Raw genomic sequence first — 19,654 nt, forward strand, 5'->3', positions numbered from 1 at the left:
GCATCAGGATTGGAGAAAGACTGATTAGCAACCTGCGATGTGCAGATGATACAACCTTGCTTGCTGAAAGTGAAGAGGACTTAAAAGATTTACTGATGAAGATCAAAGAGCACAGACCTCGGTATGGATTGCCTCTCAATGTAAAGAAAACAAAAATCCTCACCATTGGACCAATAAACAACATTCTTATCAATTGAATAAAGATTGAAGTTGTCAAGGACTTCATTCTTCTTGGATCAACTATCAACACTCGCGGAAGCAGCAGTCAAGAGATCAGACGACATATTGCATTGGGCAAATCTGCACAGGAACTTTTTAAAGTATTGAAGAGCAGAGATGTCAGCTTGAGGACTAAGGTGCGCCTCACCCAGGCCATGGTGTTTTCAGTATTCTCGTATGGATATGAAAGCTGGACAGTGAATATGGAAGATCGTAGAAGAATTGATGCCTTTGAGTTGTGGTGTTGGAGGAGAATACTGAAAGTGCCATGGACTGCCAAAAGAACCAATAGATCTGTTTTGGAAGAATTGCAGCCAGAGTGCTCCTTGGAGGCCAGGATGGCTAAGCTTCATCTCTCATACTTTGGACATATTGTCTGGAGGAAATAGTCGCTGGAGAAGGATGTCATGCTGGGTAGGGTGGAGGGTCCAAGAAACAGAGAAAGACACCCAACGAGATGGATCAGCCAGGTGGCATTATTGATGGACTCAAGTGTGGCAGCGGTAGTGAGGTTGGCCCAGGATCGGACATTGTTTTGTTCTGCTGTGCATGGGGTCGCTATGAGTTGGTTCCAACTCGATGGCACCTGACAACAACAAAGCATAGGAACAACTTGTGTTTTCTCTTGCTTGGAAGACTGCTGTTTCTTTGGGATTTACTTTTGCCCTGGGTCTTCACATTGGGCTTCAACTTGCCTTCTCATTGTTCTTCATCTCTCCTCTCCCAGCCCTTTGTAGCCCAACTAGGCTATTATTTTTCCTACTCAGCTCCCCTGCCCCTTCCTGTCTTTTAAAAACTATTTGTCTAGATTATAATGGAAACAAATTACATGACATTTTCCTTCCTATAACTATGACTTAATTTCTAAAGAATATTGATAATTTGGTAAACATGTACAATTGAACATCTTTAAAATAGTTGGAAATGTTTGCCCTTTTTTTAACAGTGGTAGAGATTATTGCTTTAGATCATCTTTGGATGTAATTTTTAGCATAACAATCAAAGCTCAATCATCTTCACTCATCTGTATTATATAGACTTTTTGGGAGAAAATGATCTTATTTTGTTAGTATTCTTTTTGTGTGTGTGCTTTTCTTTTTATGTAATACCTAAGTGCCATATATTATTATGTGTTTATATAACCTTTAAAGAAATGTGGACCAATTAACTCACTGATTTAACTAAACTGTGATAGCATAGTAACTATTGTTGATATTTGAAATAATTATTAGGTGGAGACGATTTTAGAAAATCTTCATTAGAAATCTTTGATTTTAAGTGTAAATATAATTTGTTAGTTTGCTTTTTCAAGGAAAGTTAGTGCTTTTCAAGAAGTTTTCTGCGTGTAATGAACACATACAGTATAGCATAAATGCTCTCTTTCTGAATTGCTGAATTTTCGATGTTATCTGTACGTTGGGTACAGAAGGTCAGTGGGAGAGATTTTAAGCTAGGAAAATATTGGAGTTTAATGGATTTGATAAAATTGTTTGGTTCAAATTCTGACAATATTTAGAATCACCTGAAAATGAAAATTTAAAAATTACAGAATCTTAACTCTCACCCTCAGGCATTCAGATTTAGTAGATTTATTATTTAATCAAGAGTATATCCGTTGACAGTTCTAACCCACCAGCTGCTCCTTGGAAACCCTATTCAGGATCTCTATGCATCAGAACCAATTTGATAGCATTTAACAACAGCCCAACATCTCCTTTGTATAAAAGAATATATATATGGGTGTGTGCCTTGTGTACACACTTGGCAGTTTTACCATTTCCAGCTACGTAGACTACATTTTTCTCTGTTTAACAGTAATAAAGATGGAAGTTGTGCCAAGATTTTCTCTTAGTAATTGCCAGGATCAAACTGTGCCATTTTAGAACTTGAAAGCTAAAGGCATTTGGAGATAATGATCTTTAGATGGATTGTAGGTTATAATGTTCATGAATTGTCATTTGTCTGGGTGGAAAGGATGTTCTGAGAGGTTTCAGTTTGTAGCTTCATGGCCTGTGCATTGGGTGTACTCAAAGTGTCTGTGCAGTCCTTGGAGATCTCTGGTGCTGAGGGTGTTCTTTTCCTCATGACTTTCTCCTTTCAATACCCAAACTAAATTCTCTACTTTTGCAAGTTAGCAGAAGATTAAAGAATAGCAAATAGCAATGTAGTTAAGAATAGTTTTAAGAAATAATGTTTTCAAAGAACACAAAAATCCTAAGTTGTTGATGAAATAAAAGTATGGGCAGCAACTTCTATACTTAATATTTTAAAAACTTGTTTGTTAGCTAAGAACCTAATTTCAATTACAAAGTAGTACAATTTGGAAAAGGTCTACTTTACAAATTTAAGGAAAAGTGTTCTGTCGGTTTTATTCCTATAATGTAGAATATTTCCAGGGCTTCTGGTGTGGCACTGTGGGTTAATGCACTGAAGTACTAAGTCAGTTAGAATTGCAAGATCAGTGGTTCAAGCTCACTAGCCACTCCTTGGAACCCTATACAGGGCCACTCTGGGTCGGAACTAACTCTCTGGCACTTAACAACAACAGGTTTGCCAAGTTTTCAGGTTAGAGGAAGCAGTAAGGAGAGCAGTGAACTGAATTACAGAAAATGCCTGTAAAGAGAGAAAGGCCAAATGGGCATTTAAGGAAATTTACAAAAATACAAGTAATATCAAAAGTTAATTGAAAATTCGTAAAACATTAAAATTCTGACCTTGGTTTATAAAAAACTAAAGAATCATAATTAAGAGTTTTTAAATGTTAAATATCAATTCTAAATATTTCCAAGAGGTGGGTCAATGGTCATAACAACATATGAGTAAGCATATAAGACAAATAGAGAAATATGCTGGCCACTAGACAGGTTCTGTGCTGAAGTGTTATTTTATTCACATTTGTTTTATTATTTTCTTTACATTTGAATGAAACAGCCAGACCAAATCAATTTGGAATGCCTGGTATAGTGCCACCGTATGTTCCCCCTCAGATGCTCAACATTCCACAGACCTCTCTACAAGCAAAACCTGTGGTAAGGGGGCTTCTTTCCTTGTGGCAGTGCATCTGATAGGGACAGTTGGCTTTTAAATGTACACATGTATTAAAATTTAATGAATGATAAAATTTCTCTCTTGATAATAAGAAATAGAAGCAGATATTCATTGAATTAAAAATGGGCCAAGAAAAGAACTGTTGCCTTACATATGGATTTAGTAGCCATTCATTTCTCTTCATGAGCATGATATGTGTCATTTTGTTTTAGGCCCAACAGGTGTCAGGCCCAGGTGGTGCTCCGGGCCAGGGTCCATACCCGTATAGCCTCTCTGAGCCGGCTCTCACTTTGGAAACAAGTGGAAAGAATTTGGCTGAGCAGAACAACTATAGTAACATTCCTCATGAAGGGAAACATACTCCATTGTATGAACGATCCTCTCCAATAAATCCAGCTCAAAGTGTCAGTCCCAACCATGTGGATTCAACTTACTTTCCTGGTTCTTCTACATCATCATCCTCAGATAACGATGAAGGCAATGGAGGAGCTACAAAGTGAGTGGTACATAAAATAACTGAACTCCCATATGTATAAAGGTAGCTGTCAGCTTATTTTATAGTTTTTAGGTAACCTGGAGAAATGATGTATCTTAAGTACACTGTACATTTCTAAATATTTAGTTTTTCACACTATCAACCTCATGGTTTAGAACTAGGATATTTGGACTGCTTCTTTTCTGCAAGAGTTTCACAGTTTGTATGACAATCAAAACGTGGTAGAATCTATTTGGATTGTTTCTTCTGACACTTTAGTCTCTCTTGATTTTTGACTTTTCCCTACACAGGAAAACATTTTTTGTTGTTAGAAACCTTTTTGTTTTTAGTATCTTGACTTAGATGAAAAGAATGCTGAGTTTTCTCTGTCTCCTTTCCCTAAGTTCAGTTGCTCAAGTTCCAACTCAGTAGCTTATAAAGACCTTTCCTTTTTTTTTGGTGAAATGAGTGAAAGTTAAGAGACCAGATCATCAACTTTACATTCAACAAATTATATTCTTTGTTTCATCGCAACGATTACAATCCCCTCCCTGCAACAACAGTTATTTTACTTCCTACCTGTGGCTTCCCTTTTGCATCTTACGTTTCACAAATGAACAAAGCAAAAATAATTCATATGCACATATTAAAATACATATGTGTGTGTATATATAAATATATATTTATGTGTGTGAATATGTATGTGTGTATATACACATACATATATATACACACATATATACATTTAAATGTCCTAAGGGCATATTCTGCAAGCCAGTCTCCTTAGCCACAGGCACACAGCCTTAACTCAGTCCATGGACCTAGACCCTGAAGCTGTTTTATTTTTTCATGCCATTGTCTCTACCACCATATGAGACCTTTTTAAAAATAATATTACCCACCCAAAACCAAATAAAACTAGCTCAGATCAGGCTGAAGTCCTTGCAGAGATATATTTTAAATAGCCTGTGTCTCTGAGTAAGTGGGTTCAGAAGTATAGTTAGAATCTGATTAAAGAAATCTTAAATGTATACTCACTCTTCTTTATCCCTCTCATTGGTGTTCCTAAGAAACCTTATTTTTAAAAAAAACAAAACTAAGAAATATCTTTCTTTAAATCTGTATCATATTTGTTCAGATTGAACTCTATAAAGTGTAGATTATATAGGGAATACCTAAATGAACATCAGAAAAGACTCTGAAACTTGCTTTTAAAAAACAGAGTAGCTAAAGCAAACAAAAGAAATGTTGAAGTAAAAAAGCTGAATAGAAGATTTCAAAGGGTGGTTCTGGATGACAAAGTAAAGTATTATAGTGAAATATGCAGGACTTACAGAGTTAGAAAGGGAATAACGTGTTCAGCATTTCTTAAGGTAAAAGAACTAAAGAAAAAATTCAAAGCTTGAGATACAATATTTAACGTTTCCATTAACAAAAAAAATGAACTAATAGTAAGCATCTAAAGATGATGAAAGCAATAGACAGTTAATTGTATCTATAAGAATTGGTCACCCATTTATGTCAGAAATTATGGAAGATGGCTACCTACCAAATAGTGGTGGTGGGGGGCCGGGATCTATATCCATACATATTACTAAGAAAGGCGATTTAATGGAATGTAAAAATCACTGAATAATATCATTAATATCACACATAAGTCAATTTTGCTGGAGATAATTAAAAAACAACCATAACTGTACATTGACAGGGAATGGCCAGAAGTTAAAAATAGATTCATGAGAAGATGTGGAATAAGATTGTATCATTGTTGATATCAGATGAATCTTGGTTGAAAACAGAAAATACTAGAAAGGTATTTACCTATATTACACAATGGTATTTGACTATGTGGATCATAATAAATTAGGAATAATATTTTGGAGAACGAATATGTCAGAACATTTAATTATGCTCATGTGGAACCTGTATATGCGTCAAGAGGCAATTGTGTGAACAGAACAAGGGAATGCTATGGTTTAAAATTAGAAAAGGTGTGTAACAGGGTTGTTTCCTTTCATCGTACTCATTCAGTCTATATGCTGAACAAATAATTTTAGAAGTTAGACTGTGTGAAGAAGAATGTATCTTTAGAGGAAGACTCACTCGTTAACAATCTGCAACCTGCAAATGACACAATTTTTGTCTTGAAATTGAAGACAATTTGGAGTACACACTGATACGTAGATTTCAGTATGAATTATACTTCAATATGAAAAAAAAAGGAAATCCTCATAACATGACCATTGTGATATATAAAAAAGTTGAAGTTGTCAATTTCATTCCATCAGCGGTTATATCCACTGACTCAACATGCAGGAAAAACCAACTGGTTGCTTTGAGCCAGTCTGCTGCAGAAGACCTCTTTAAAGACCCAAGTCTTGGTCTTTTCAGGCTCCTTATTTGCATGTGAAAGCTAGATTATGAATAGAAAGATAGAAGAGTTATTGATGACATTGACATTGTGGTGTTGATGAAGAATACTGACTTCCTTGTGGACTGCCTGAATAATGAACAAATCTGTCATCGAATAAATACAACCAAATAGCTTTTAGAAGGGAGGATGGGAAGTCTTTGGCTTGCTTACTTGGAACGTGTCATCAGGAAACACCAATCTAGAAAAGACAACCTGCTGTTAAAGTAGAGAATCAGTGAGATGGTTATACATAATAGGAAAAACCATGGACTCAAATCAAAGCAATTATCATGAAGATGACACAGGACCAGGCTGCTCTTTGTTCTGTTCTGCTTCAGCTGCCATGAGTAAGAAACTGGATGTCAAATAACAGCAACAGTGAATCTTAACATGGATTTCTACTGTAAAAATGGTAAGATATTCACTTGTAGTGCCAGCTGTTATTACGTACTGCTACCTGAGGCAGATTATTATACCTCTTTTTACTTCTGTAAAATGGAAGGTAATGTTTACTTAACTTCCCAGATGGCAATTACTGAGAAATGTCTTACCACCTAGGTATTGTACACACTGTTTTCAGTGTAGCATAAAATGTATAAATGCTTATATGCTGTATATACAAACCTAAATCCTAATGTGAAGTAAGAGTTGTTATTTAGTGTTCAAATTTCCTAGCACAGATAATTTATATGAGGGTGCTTTAAAAAGTTTATTAAAAAATGGAATTAAAAGATAGTGGCATTTTCCCATAGATTTTATTAAGCCATGTCATATAAGACCTACTAAATCAAAATCTGGGGTGTGGCCCAGAGACTTGCATTTCAGAAAGCTCAGCAGTGAATCTTAGGCAAATTGAATAGATGTTCTAAGATGCCCTTCCATTCAACAATTCCAAGGCATTGTGAGTTGTCTTTCAAGAATTGAGTTATGTCAGATTGGTCTAACTATCTGTATAATATATTTCTAAAAGAAATATTCTTTTAGACCCTGAAGCATAGGTAGAATTAAGGTGTTGTTTTGTTTTTTGTTTTTGTTTTTAAAGTACAGTGATTAAGAAAATAAGAACAGGTACCTTACTTAAGTAAAGCTCATGGAAAGCCTCTCACCTCTGTTGTCTTTCCAGATTTATGCCTTAAGGTACAGAACCAGTAAAAGCACTTTTCTACCATCAGTCTGTTGAATTTGTTAATGGCAGGGATTCATGTTTTAGTTGTCACACAAATCAACTATTCTGAAACTATCAGAAAAGGAGTTGCCCCAGTTTCCTACAGTTTCAAGCTACCAGGCTGGTATGATACAAAATTTAAAATTTAGAAACAACAGTGTACTTAAAGTCCTGGTGTGGTGCTGTGGATTAATGCACTGGACCTCAAGGCAGGTTTGAACCACCTGTGTGGTTCAAACTCACCAGCCACTCCTTGGAAACCCTTTACAGGGCCTCTGTGAGTCAGAACTGACTCAGTGGCACTTAATAAGGACAATAGTATACTTGCAGAGGAATGGTGTTGGAATCATCATCAAAAAGAACATTTTAAAATGAAGATCAAAGACCACAGCCTTCAGTATCGGGTTGCACCTCAGTGTAAATAAAACAGAAATCATCACAACTGGATCCGATAAATGGAGAAAAGATTGAAGTTGCCCAGACTTAATTTTGCTCAGATCCACTAGCAACATTCATGGAAGCAGCAGTCAAGAAATCAGATGACATTAGGCAAGTCTGCTGCACAAGATTTTTTAAAGCATTCAAGAGCAAAGATATCAGTTTGAGAACTAGGGTGGTCCTGACCCAAGCCATGGTATTTTCAATGGCCTCATATGCGTGTGAAAGTTGGACAATGAATATAGTGTTGGAGAAGAATATTAAAAGTACCATGGACTGCCAGAAGAACGGACAACTCTATGTTGGAAGAAGTACAGCCAGAATGCTCCTTAAGAAACCAACATGGTGAGACTTCTTCCTTCATACTTTGGATCAGACACCAGAGGGCTTCAAAAAGTTCATGAAAAAATTCCGTTATCTTTTAGTGCATTTTTCCACTAACTTTTTGAAGTCCCTTTGTGATATGTGTCTTCACTAAGATAAGCAAGTTTATAGTGACCACAAGTTTATAGGGACAGGAAAGGGTGGTTAAGTAGGGTTAATTGTGATTGAAAAAATTACATTGGTTAAGAATAGGGTTACACAGCTGATTATTATAATTATCAATAAGTTGTATATATGTAAGCAGTTGAAATTGGCAAAAATTGTGTAACATATTTATAACAATGAGGAAAATGAGGGTAGCTGCTGAGGCTGCATAGGTACAACCAAATACTTCATGGGATTTGAATCCCTGGTTTTGACGTTTTAGAGTCATGGTTTATGGGAACTCCCAGTTAAATGGCCTAATGATGTGTTTCTGTTCTAACTGCTGCTTTGTTGTGTAATGCATGGGGTCTTAAAAGCTTGCCCAGTGGCCATCAAAGGTATAGTAATTGGTGTAATAACCTGGAGCAACAGGAAGAAGGAGAGTCAGGAGTTAAGAGAAGGATATGGAATGTGTAGCTGATTGTCTCCTTTGCCATGAAACCAAAACTATATGGTGCCTGGCTGCCATTACTGAACATTTTGATCAGTGCCTTCATAGAAGAATCCTGATCAAAAAGGGGAAAATGCAGAACAGAATTTCATATTCTCATGTATGCTAGACTTTCTGGAGCCATGGGTGGGTGGATAGACTCCTGAAACTGTTGCCCTGAGATAATTAATTTAAAGATTATCTACTGTAGTCATTTTAAAAGCAGATGTTAGTTTAACTTATCCAGTAGAGAAATGCTTTGAGAGCATTGTGTTCTGAAATAAATGTGTATATGGGATCAAACTGATAACCGTAACTCAAGAGATTAGATAGGAACCATAGGGAAACCCTATACAGGTCACTATGTGTTGCAACCGATTTGACAGCAGTACAGAGTTCAGTGAGTTTATTTAATGATTCATTTAGGGTTTTAGAATTTTAATCAAATTTGATGTTACTAATTTTAAGTTTTTGATTATTTTTTAAATCTATCATTCCAGTGTAAAGTTGTAGGAGGGACTTCAAAAAGGTTATGGAAAAATACCTTTATGTTTTAATTCCAGTTTTCTACAAAATTTTAAAGGCCCCTTTTATTGAATTCAAACATTAGAAAAAGTAATATAGAAAATTTTTCATGGTTTCACCTATAGAAATAGAACTATTTAAAAAAAAATGAGAATTCAAACACTTATTTTTCCTCTCTCTATATTGACGTTATTAAAGCAAAACTTAACTGGTTGTTGCTCATGGCACCCTGTGTGTGTCAGAGTAGAACTGTGCTCCACAAGGTTTTTAGTGGCTGATTTTTCATGAGTAAATTCCACTCATGACTCTCCTGTTTGTGTTAGAGTAGAACTATGTTCCACAGAGTTTTCAGTGGCTGCTTTTTCAGAAGTAGGTTGGCAAGTCTTTCTTCTGATGCCCTTCTTAGTGGGCTCAAGCCTCAATCTTTTCAGTTAGCAGTCAACTGCATCAACTCTTTGTACCACGGAGGAAGTCCGTGTACTAACATAATTTCATAGCAATGGGATTTCATCTGATGAACTGGAACTTGCCTATTTTTTGTTAACTTAATATATACTTGATGGTGGTAGTGTGCCGTGGAGTCGGTTCTGATTCAGAAACCCTGTAAAAGGATTCCGAGGCTGTACATATTTATGGCAGCAGAAAGCCTCATAGTCCTCCCGTGAAGTAGTTGGTTGATTTGAAAACTCAAAATATCAATGTAAATGATATTTACAGCAGTACAACGTGTAATCCACTATGCTACCAGGACTCCCAAATAAATATAGATATATAACATACATATAAGTATGTATTCTTAAGCAGCATCACAATAAATAAAGATTGAAGTTGTCAAGGATTCCATTTTACTTAGATCTGCAGTCAGCACCCATGAAAACAGCTGTCAAGAAATCAAACTATGTATTGCATTGGGAAAATCTGCTGCAAAAGATCTCCCTAAAGTGTTACGAAAGAAAGAGGTCACTTTGAAAACTAAGTTGCTCTTGACCCAAGCCATGGTCTTTTCAGTTGCCTCATAGGCATGCGAAAGCTGGACAGTGGTTAAGGAAGATCGAAGAAGAATTGATGCCCTTGAATTTCGTTGGAGGAGAATCTTATATACCATGGATTGCCAGAAGAACAAACATATCTGTCTTGGAAGATGTGTACAACCAGAGTGCTCCTTGGAAGTGAGGATGGTGAGACTCTTTGTCTCTCATACTTTGGACACGTTGTCAGGAGGGAGTAATCCCTGGAGAAAGGACATCATGTTTGGTAGAGGTTCACAAAAAGAGAGGAAAACCTCCAACAAGCTGGACTGACAGAGTCACTATACCAGTGGACTCAAACATAGGAACAATTGTAAGGATGGCACAGGCCAGATTTATTTTATTTCCTTATATATTTATATACATATTGTAAGTATGGAGAAAAACCCATTGTAAGAATATATCTCAATATTCATTGTTTATTCTAAGGTGTAGTTCTGAGATAGCATCTGTTGAATAAGCTTTGCAAAACTTCCCCTAGCTAATTTATGTTACCATGTGACTCTATAGGACTCATCTGCATTGGGAAAGATGATTTACCCACCTAGGCAGAACTGTTCATCTCAAGGGGTACCAACACTGAGAACCAACTGTTATCAAGAACCAGTTCTTTAAAAGTCTCTGGCTGTGATTTCATAATTCTGGTTGATATTTATAGTTGAGAAACCTCAAACTCTCTAAGCCACAGGTCACTCAAATGTGTTATAAAATGTTTGTTGAGTGTGTGAATTAAATGAGCTGATGAGTAAGCATCGTAAACAGTAACTATCATTATTTTAAAATTAACTGTTAGTGCAATGAAAAACCAGATTATTAAATTTACTTCTAATGTAAACTTCTTGTCGAGTCAGTTCTGATTCATAGGGACCCTGTATAGGGTTTCTGAGAAGTGGCTGGTGAGTTTGAACTTCAGTTCAAACTGACCTTGAGTTCTAGTGCTTATCCTATGGCTCCACACCAAGACATAGCTTTTTAAAGTTGCATTTAGCTCATCTAGATTTGGTATCCAGGAAATATATGTTCCTAGTGTTTCTTTTTTTTTTTTTTTTCCTTTGAAGTGATGTTGATGTTTTTCTCTGAATCCTTTTCAGACTTCATTTCTGAAGAAACTGTGATTCACAAGAGTATTACTTATTACCCTGCTCTAGGTACTGAGTTGTGCAAAGTCTAGAAGCTAAGTGTGAAAGTCAGACAAATGGTTCATTTACATGGATATTTTGAGTTTTAAAGCAGTTCTGAATTACTTTTGCACAATTATATTTCCCATTACATAGGAAGAGTGGTTATGTGTATGTTTATCTATATATATATCAAGTGTGTGTTTCCTCATACATTTAGGTATTGACCAATGCAGACATTTTATATTGATCTTTTCACAGCAATGTGTAAATTTCTGTTCCCTCACATAAAGGCACAATTTTCTTGTCCATTGAATCTGTAGTGTCTGCTGTAGTTTATCTTTCTCCAACAGAAAGATGTAAAATATCATCCTGGGACTTTATTTTTAATTTCTCATACCAGTATAACATAAGGAATCATTCTCTGGTCCCAAATTACAGTGCCCACTCATCATTCTGTGACAGAACCTGTATCAGTAGATCACCTGACTCAATAGTTGTCCCTTGGAGGTGGTGATTGTTGCTGTTAAGTACTGTCCAGTTGGTTCTGACTCATAGCGACCCTGTGTATGATTTCCAAGAGCTACTGGTGGATTTGAGCTAATGACCTTGCAATTAGCACTCAACTGCTTATCCTACAGCGTCACACCAGGAGGTGTTGCTTGATGGCGATTGTTGTTATTAAGTGCTGTCGAGTCACTTCTGATGCATATGACCCTGTATAGAGTTTCTGAGGAGCAGCTGGTGGGTTTGAATCAATGACCATGTGTTTAACAGTTCAGTGATTATCCTACAGTAGTGGTGGAGAACATCTGGCAAAGGCAACTACCGTTCCAGCCATCACATTGTTGTAAGTGCCATCAAGTCGATTCCGACTCATAGTGACTCTGTATAGGATTTCTGAGGAGTGACTGGTGAGTTTGAACCGCCGACTTTGGGATGGTTGTTGTTAGTGCCATCGAGTCAATTACGACCCATAGCGACCCTGTATAGGGTTTCTAGGGAGCAGCTGATGAGCTTGAACCACTGACCTTGCAGTTCAAATGATTTTGCAGTCTGACACATTAGTCCACAGCGCCACACCAGGATTCCTGACTTTGTGGTGGGGTGAGTTTGACCAAGCAGTGGAGGCTAAGTTTGAAACTGATAAATTTTTAAGGCCTGCGAAATGGTGTTATAAATTTTGGCAGATAAAACGATCCCCTCCCCTGTCCTGCAGCATCACAGGAGGACTCCCTTGGTTAGAACTCAGTAAATATCTGTTGAATGAGGATATCAGATCTTTTTCTTTCCATTATTATGCACCACTATAGTTCATACCCTAATAACTTACACTGATGTAGAACCCTCCCAGTTTGTGATATTGTCAAAGCTAAGGAACAGACAGATGTGTAAAAAGTTTTCATACATTTGTTGAAAATCAGGCTTCAGTTTTTTTGGATCATATCTCCGACACACAGACACACACATGCGTGCATACACAGTATTTCTGTGATTGATTTGATCTTTTTCCTTTAATCTTTATTTTTTTGTTTTGTTTTGACGGTGTTTCCATTATTTCATTTCTGTTGACAAACGACTTTTGTCATTGCCCTCTTCTTTGCTCCATCAAGGAAAAACCATGAGCCTATAGCAGGTGGGAACTTCAGTGACAACTTACTATGACAAGTCAGCACACTTCTATACTCAATGTAAATGAGTATCATTACATTTCCTCCAAAGTGTCACCAGCCTGCTGATGAGAAAAATTTATAGAAGAAATCATTCATTAATAAGAATTGCTTGTTATTTTGGACAACCTTTGGTATAGAGAGAAAGCCCTCAAGTGAAGTTGTACTTCTACCATTGCTTGACAGTTTACAAAGTACTTTAATGGGTAGTGTACACTTACCCTACTTCATGTAACAGTTCTTAATTTTATAAGAACACTTGTTTTCCCTGTTGATGAAGTTCCATTCTTAAATGTGAATGTAAAAACCATCTTGAAGCTAGATTTTTCTTGTAACACCATGTGGTAATAGTTTGAAGTAATGGGCCTGGGTTTGAATCTAATGATTTTTTGTGAGTTTGTGAAGATTCCTTCTCTCTGAACCTAAGTTTTATCATCTCTGAAATAAAAAGATTTGTGCAGTGAAGGTGGATGAGCATTCAATGAAATAGCGCCTATAAATTATTTTCACAGTGCCTGACAACTGCCCCATGGCCTTCCTAGTGCTTCTGTGTGTATTGTAGCATAATTCAACATAGTATAAATCAATGAAATATCTAATTGAATTAAATTATTTTAAGTATAATTATAACATATAATCAGTTATATAAAATAAAGCATAATTATATATAGAAATAGTCTGAAGTTTTAAGTAATCTATCTATACTTCAAGGCATGTATAGCATTCAGACATTTTATTTTCTTTAGTTGCAAATTAGTATAATTTTTCCTGGTGAAATCTATAGGACTTGTGTGTGTGTGTGTGTGTGTGTGTGTATGTATGTATGTATGTATATACTCATGTTTGTTGTTGATAAGTGCCAATGAGTTTGTTCTGACTCATAGTGACCCTGTATAGGGTTTCCAAGGAGTGGCTGGTGAATTTGAACCGCTGACCTTGTGATTCAAATCAACCTTGCATTCTAGTGCTTCAAATTTACCATTGTCAAGATGCTTTACAGGCAGAATTTTAGATTTTCTATTAATATAGATTATAACTGTCTTTTTTTGTTTCATAATCTATATAGAACAAAACGATTTATAAATATGACTTCTCTAATACTGTTTTCTGTGTGGTTTTGGGACAAGTTAATTGAGCTTTAGGGTTTCATTTTTAATGTAGACATAAGCTTCCATCTTTTGTGGAAGCTTTCCCTCCAAGTATGGTCTTCGTCTCTTACAATCTTCTAGTGTGATATTTAAGGACAAACTCAGCTTCCTGAGTCTTAATCCCAGAAACATTGAATTAAAATCACTAGGGATGAAGTTTTTGTTAATCTGCATTCAATTGCTGAACTCCTATTTCCATGCTGAACACTATGATTGATGTTGGGCACAGAGTGATGGTGACTCTTAAGATTTTGTCTTCACAAAATTTATAATGATAAAAACATAAGATTAAGAAGTTATTTAATTACAAATAGTAATAAATGCCAGAAGGGAACATAGCAGTGAGGAAGGGATACATTAAATTGACACAGGATCTAAGACCTAACAAGTGAGTTGTCACAATCATTTTAGAACACCACTAATGGGAAAACGGTAAGTCAGCGGATAGTTTTATCTTCGTCCTTTTTGTAGATTTAAAAATTTTAAATTAGAGCTAAATTAAAGTAGATCTGAAGATAGGAGGATTAGCTGGTCTTACCATTTCTCCATCTGTCAGAGGGTCAGCTAGAAAGGCAAACCAATTGAATTGCCTACACTGGCATGCTCTGGTAGCGTAGTGGTTATGAATTGGGCTGTGAACCAGCTGTTGCGCACGAGAAAGATGAGGCTTTCTGCTCTTCATAAAGATTTACAGCCTCGGAAACCCTGTACAGGATCGCTATGAGTCAGAACCAACTCCATGGCACATAGCCGCACACTGGTATGCCTGGTGGCCCACATTGGCAATTTGTTGTAGTTGATAGTTGCCACAAGTCGTTTCCAAATCAAGTGATTCTGTACCACAGAACAAAACCCTGTCTGGTCCTGAGGCATCCTTACGGGTAGTTGTAGCACTGTGTCAGTTCCATTCAGTCCTCTTTTTTGCTGACCCTCTACTTTATGAAGCATGCTATCCTTCTCCAGACACTGGTCCCTCCCAATGATAATGTCCAAAGTACATAAGTCAAAGTCTTGCTATCCTCACTTCCAAGGAGCATGTTTGGGGGTACTTCAAGAAGCTGGTGGAAAGCTCCCAGTATCTTTTAATTCTCTGTTAAAACAAACTTTTTTTTAAAAAAAAATTTTTTTGTTTTTGTTTTTTGCATTTTATTTTAAAATCATTCCAGACTTACATACATAAAGTTGCAAAAAACATACAAAGAATTCTACAAACTTATCGAAACACTTTCTTCTTCAAACACAGATTTGTTTGTACTTTTGGCAGTCCATGGTACAATTGCTTTTCTCTGCCAATTCGATATTTTAAAGGCATAAATTCTTTTTCAGTCTTACTTATTCATTGTCTAGCTTTCATATGCCTGTGAGGCCATTGAAAATGCCTTGGCTTGGGTGAAGTTCACCTTAGTCCTCAAAGTGACATTTTTGCTTTTAACAATTTAAAGAGGTCTTTTGTAACAGGGTTTCTTAGTGCAATAAGTTGTTTGATTTCTTGACTGCTGCTTCAGTGAGTATCGGTTGTGAATTCAAGTAAAATGAAATCTTAGACAACTTCAGTCTTTTGTTCATTTATCACAATGTTGCTTATTTGTCTGTGAGGAGTTGGCCCTTTAAAAGATACTTCTGGAGCATGAGCTTGCAGAGGGGGCAAGGTTGAGACCCCAAGAGCTGTGGGGCAAGTGAAGGGCCTGTGTGCCAAGAGCTATTCCAGTTGTCCTTTGCCTCTTGTACTCTCTGCTGTTTTCACAGCACGTCCTGCCATCATAGAATCTTTGTGTCTTTTTTTTCTTTCCTTTTTTTCCAAAACTTTTGCCTGGGACCCATAGTAAACCCATAATACACAACTGAAAAAAATAATTCATGAAATAATACTTACTCATTCTGTATTCTCGGCATTCTGGTCTTTTCCAGTTCACTTTTTTAAAATGCTATCTAAAACCCACCAATTGTGTTCCCAAACTGCTAATAAGTCAACTCAGTTTTGTTTTGTGTTTAAATGCTGATTGAAATACCTCATTCTTGTATTTTAAGATGCCCACAGTCTTTTCCCACCCTGTTTTTTCTTTTTTCTATTTTAACTACTTTGCCAAATAAAGCCATTTCTTAAATACATCTTAGTTAACTTTTTCTTCTCCTTTGATCTAACCAAGATCATTCTATTTCCTGTGACTGGAATGTACTTTTCCCACCTCTCAGATTTTTCTGTTGAGTCAGATTGTACTATAATGCCCCCTTTTCTTGAATTCCATTTGCCATCAAATTGATTCCAACTCATAGTGGCTGCATGTGACAAAGAACTGCACCATAAGGTTTCCACCTCCTGTGAAGCTGTAGGATAAGCACTGGACTGCTAGTCACAAGATTGGTATTTTAAACCCACCTTGGAGATCCTGTACCAGGATCACTGTAGTATGACTCGATGGCATTTAAAAACAACAATAGCTACAACTACAACAATCTTTACGGAAGCATACTGCCATATCTGTCTCCCTTGGAGTGGTTAGAGGGTTTGAACCAATGACTTTCCGGTTGGCAGCCAGGCACTGGTGGCACAGTAGTTAAAGTGCTTGGCTCTTGTTCAGAGAAAAAGATGCTAGCAGTTGGCTCTATAAAGATGTGCAGCCTTGGAAACCCCCTGTAGTGCAGTTAGTTCTATGCTAGCAGAATCATGGTGAGCTGAAATTTACTCAGTAGTAATGGATTAGGTTTAGGTTTTCCCTGAATAGGTAGAATTGCCCTGTATTTGCATTTAATACCTTATTTATAAATTAAATGACATGATTGTTTCTCCATTATGATTGAAAACTCACCAAGATAAGGGCTGTATTTGTTTTTCTTTCTGTTCATTGCTGCTGAGTACACTATATAATTTGCTTAGTTGTTAAGTGCTATCAAGTCGCTGCTGACTCATAGCGACCCTGTATAGGGTTTACAAGTGGGTTTGAACTGCTTACCTCTAGTTAGGAGTACAGTGCTTATCCTACACCAGAACTCCAAGATATAGCTTGGTGTTGTTAAGTGCCATCGAGTCAGTTCTGACTCATAGTGACCCTATGTAGGGTTTCTGAGGAGCAGCTGGTGGGTTTAAACTGCTGACCTTGTGGTTTGCAGTCCAGTGCTGATCCTATAGCACCACACCAGGAGTCCAGTATATAGTTTAGTTGCTTGATATTTTCTTTTTTGTACTAAGGCGTTATTGCCTACTCATTTGAAACAGGAAGAAATTATTCTGTTAATAGTTGTAATAGGATAATTTCTAGAGACATTTTGGGGAGGAGATGAAATTAGTTTTGAATCTGTAGACTCAAGTCAGCACTCTTCTTACCATTGTAGAGCAAGTTTGGCAAAGGGGAACAAAACAGTAATCATTTTCGTTTTATATTCAGCCATATCAGTGGGAACAAAATTGGCTGGGAGAAGACAGGAAGCCACTCAGAACCTCAAGCACGTGGAGATCCAGGAGACCAAACAAAGGTAGAAAATTCTATGCCTTTTATTTTAAGGTTTGACTCTTTTAAGTCAATATTATTAGTATTTAAAGGTGGGGAGAAGTCTGTTTTAAGTATGTTGTTGTTTTTGTTAAGTACCATTGAGTCAGTTTTAACTCATAGTGACCCTGTTTCCAATAGTGTCTGGTGGGTTTGAACCATTGATCTTGCGAATTAGCAGTCTCATGCAGTTAGCAATTTAGTGCCCCACCAGGGCTCATAAGCATGTTGTTAGTCTATGAAAACTCACAAAGTGGATGAGAGTGGATGGATTGCTTTCTCACTTTCCATCAGAACAGGACTGGCACTGCTTACCTTGTGGAAAACCTGAACAAGGAACTTCAGACCTCCTGAGCATGTGTTTTGTGTAGGATTTTTGTGAAGCTAAGTGATGAAGCATCTGGGACGTGCAGATTATAAATGAGACTGAATTACATTTCACTCCCTGCTCTCCTGTTCTACTTATACTTGTTAATAGTGACCTCTAGAAATACCTTACTATATTGGAAAACAGTGACCACTTGACCACTAATAAGTAGCAGGTCACAGGTTTGTTGTGATTTGGTTGAAAGTTTACAGCAAAAAGTGGTTTTTTGTTTTTGTTTTTGTTTTTTTTAAAAAAGTGGTTTTCCATTCAACAATTCTTAACATTTTACGTGTACATTGATTGCGATCTCCAATGTGACAGCAGTCTTCCTACTTCCTTCTTGAGGTTACCATTTCAATTCATCCTTTTTTTCCTGTTCCTGTCTAGTCTGAGTTTTACCCCTTTTGCTGCCATTTTTACTTCCTTTGGTTGATTGTTTTAAGGAGTACATACCACACTGGTGTCAGTCTCTATCAAACCAGTGAGCTCTAGTGGGGTTTTTTTTGTTTGTTTGTTTCTTTGATTTTGAGTTTTGTTTCACATATTTCTCCCGCTCTAATTTGTACCTTCTATTGTGATCCCTTTTTGAGCAATCGGTAGGAGTAGCTGGGCTCCATCTAGTTCTGCAGGTGGCAGGGTTGTGGAGGATATTGAATTATCTTCAGATGAATTTTGGCACTTTGTGGTTTTTATTTTTTAATTTGACTAATTATGTTGTTGAGTACATACACAGTAAAATACATACCAGTTATAGCAGATTGGTGCCTGTGTATCCTTCAGTGACCCTGGTTACAGCTGTGGAGTTGTGCCACTTCTCTTACCCTCCTCCTCTGAGCTGCTCCTCCCCATGAACATAAACACACTGCCCTTTAAAGTCCTTGTCTTTCAGGTTGCTTTAGTCACTTGGTTCCCATAGTGCTCAGGAGAGCTTTATCCTCAAGGCAGATGCAACTATTATTTGGTTTGGAGGCCTGGTGTGGCACTGTGGTTAATGTGCTGGACTGCAAAGTTGATTTGAACTGCAAGGTCGCCAGCTCAAGCTCACGAGTTGCTCCTCAGAAAACCCTATACAGGGTCACTATGGGTAGAAACTGACTCGACGGCGCTTATCAACAACATTATTTGGTTTTAAGAATATTACAGATGATGTTTTTGTTTAAAATTTTAAAGATTATTCAGAGCAATAATAGCTCGGGTGTTGACTCCAGGATGACATTTTGTGTTTTACAAGATAAAATTAAGCCTTGAATTCCTTAATATTACAAAGAATACATTTTCTGTGTTTCCATACAGAAAAAGATGTCTTTAAGGATAGCATTAAATCAATTATAAAGTTATTATTCTCAACATTTTTTCTCAAAAATAAAAATGTCTATAATGCAAATAATAGTGTGCTAAACTTTATAAAGAAAATTCAAGTTTCCCTTCTCCATGTTTCAGTTTCAGTATATCAAAATAATCTAGCACCAATATCTTGGAGTCTGAATTTTTTTTCTGTTCATATACTGTGCGAGCATTTATTTGGTGGTTGGTTATTACAAGAATGAGTATTATCACCAAACAATATATCATGTGTATTTTCATATATCAGCATGCA

General features: G+C 36.7%; 2 protein-coding genes across 3 annotated transcripts in view; one reads left to right on the forward strand and one right to left on the reverse strand.

Moving 5' to 3' along the window:
• FAM120A (family with sequence similarity 120A) overlaps positions 1-19,654 on the forward strand; it is a 203,013-nt gene that overhangs the window by 109,617 nt on the left and 73,742 nt on the right. For both annotated transcript variants that reach the window (XM_006876241.1, XM_006876240.1), the window contains 3 exons: positions 3,151-3,248; positions 3,480-3,763; positions 17,589-17,676. In XM_006876241.1, the coding sequence (XP_006876303.1) occupies positions 3,151-3,248; positions 3,480-3,763; positions 17,589-17,676 (470 nt within the window). The remainder of the gene's footprint in view (positions 1-3,150; positions 3,249-3,479; positions 3,764-17,588; positions 17,677-19,654) is intronic.
• LOC102811741 (glyceraldehyde-3-phosphate dehydrogenase-like) overlaps positions 17,971-19,654 on the reverse strand; it is a 2,994-nt gene continuing 1,310 nt past the window's right edge. The window contains exon 2 of the mRNA XM_006876245.1: positions 17,971-18,090. Within this exon, the coding sequence (XP_006876307.1) occupies positions 17,971-18,090 (120 nt within the window). The remainder of the gene's footprint in view (positions 18,091-19,654) is intronic.

This window comes from Chrysochloris asiatica, unplaced genomic scaffold, assembly GCF_000296735.1.
Source record: "Chrysochloris asiatica unplaced genomic scaffold, ChrAsi1.0 scaffold00369, whole genome shotgun sequence".
NCBI classification, from domain to species: Eukaryota; Metazoa; Chordata; class Mammalia; order Afrosoricida; family Chrysochloridae; genus Chrysochloris; species Chrysochloris asiatica.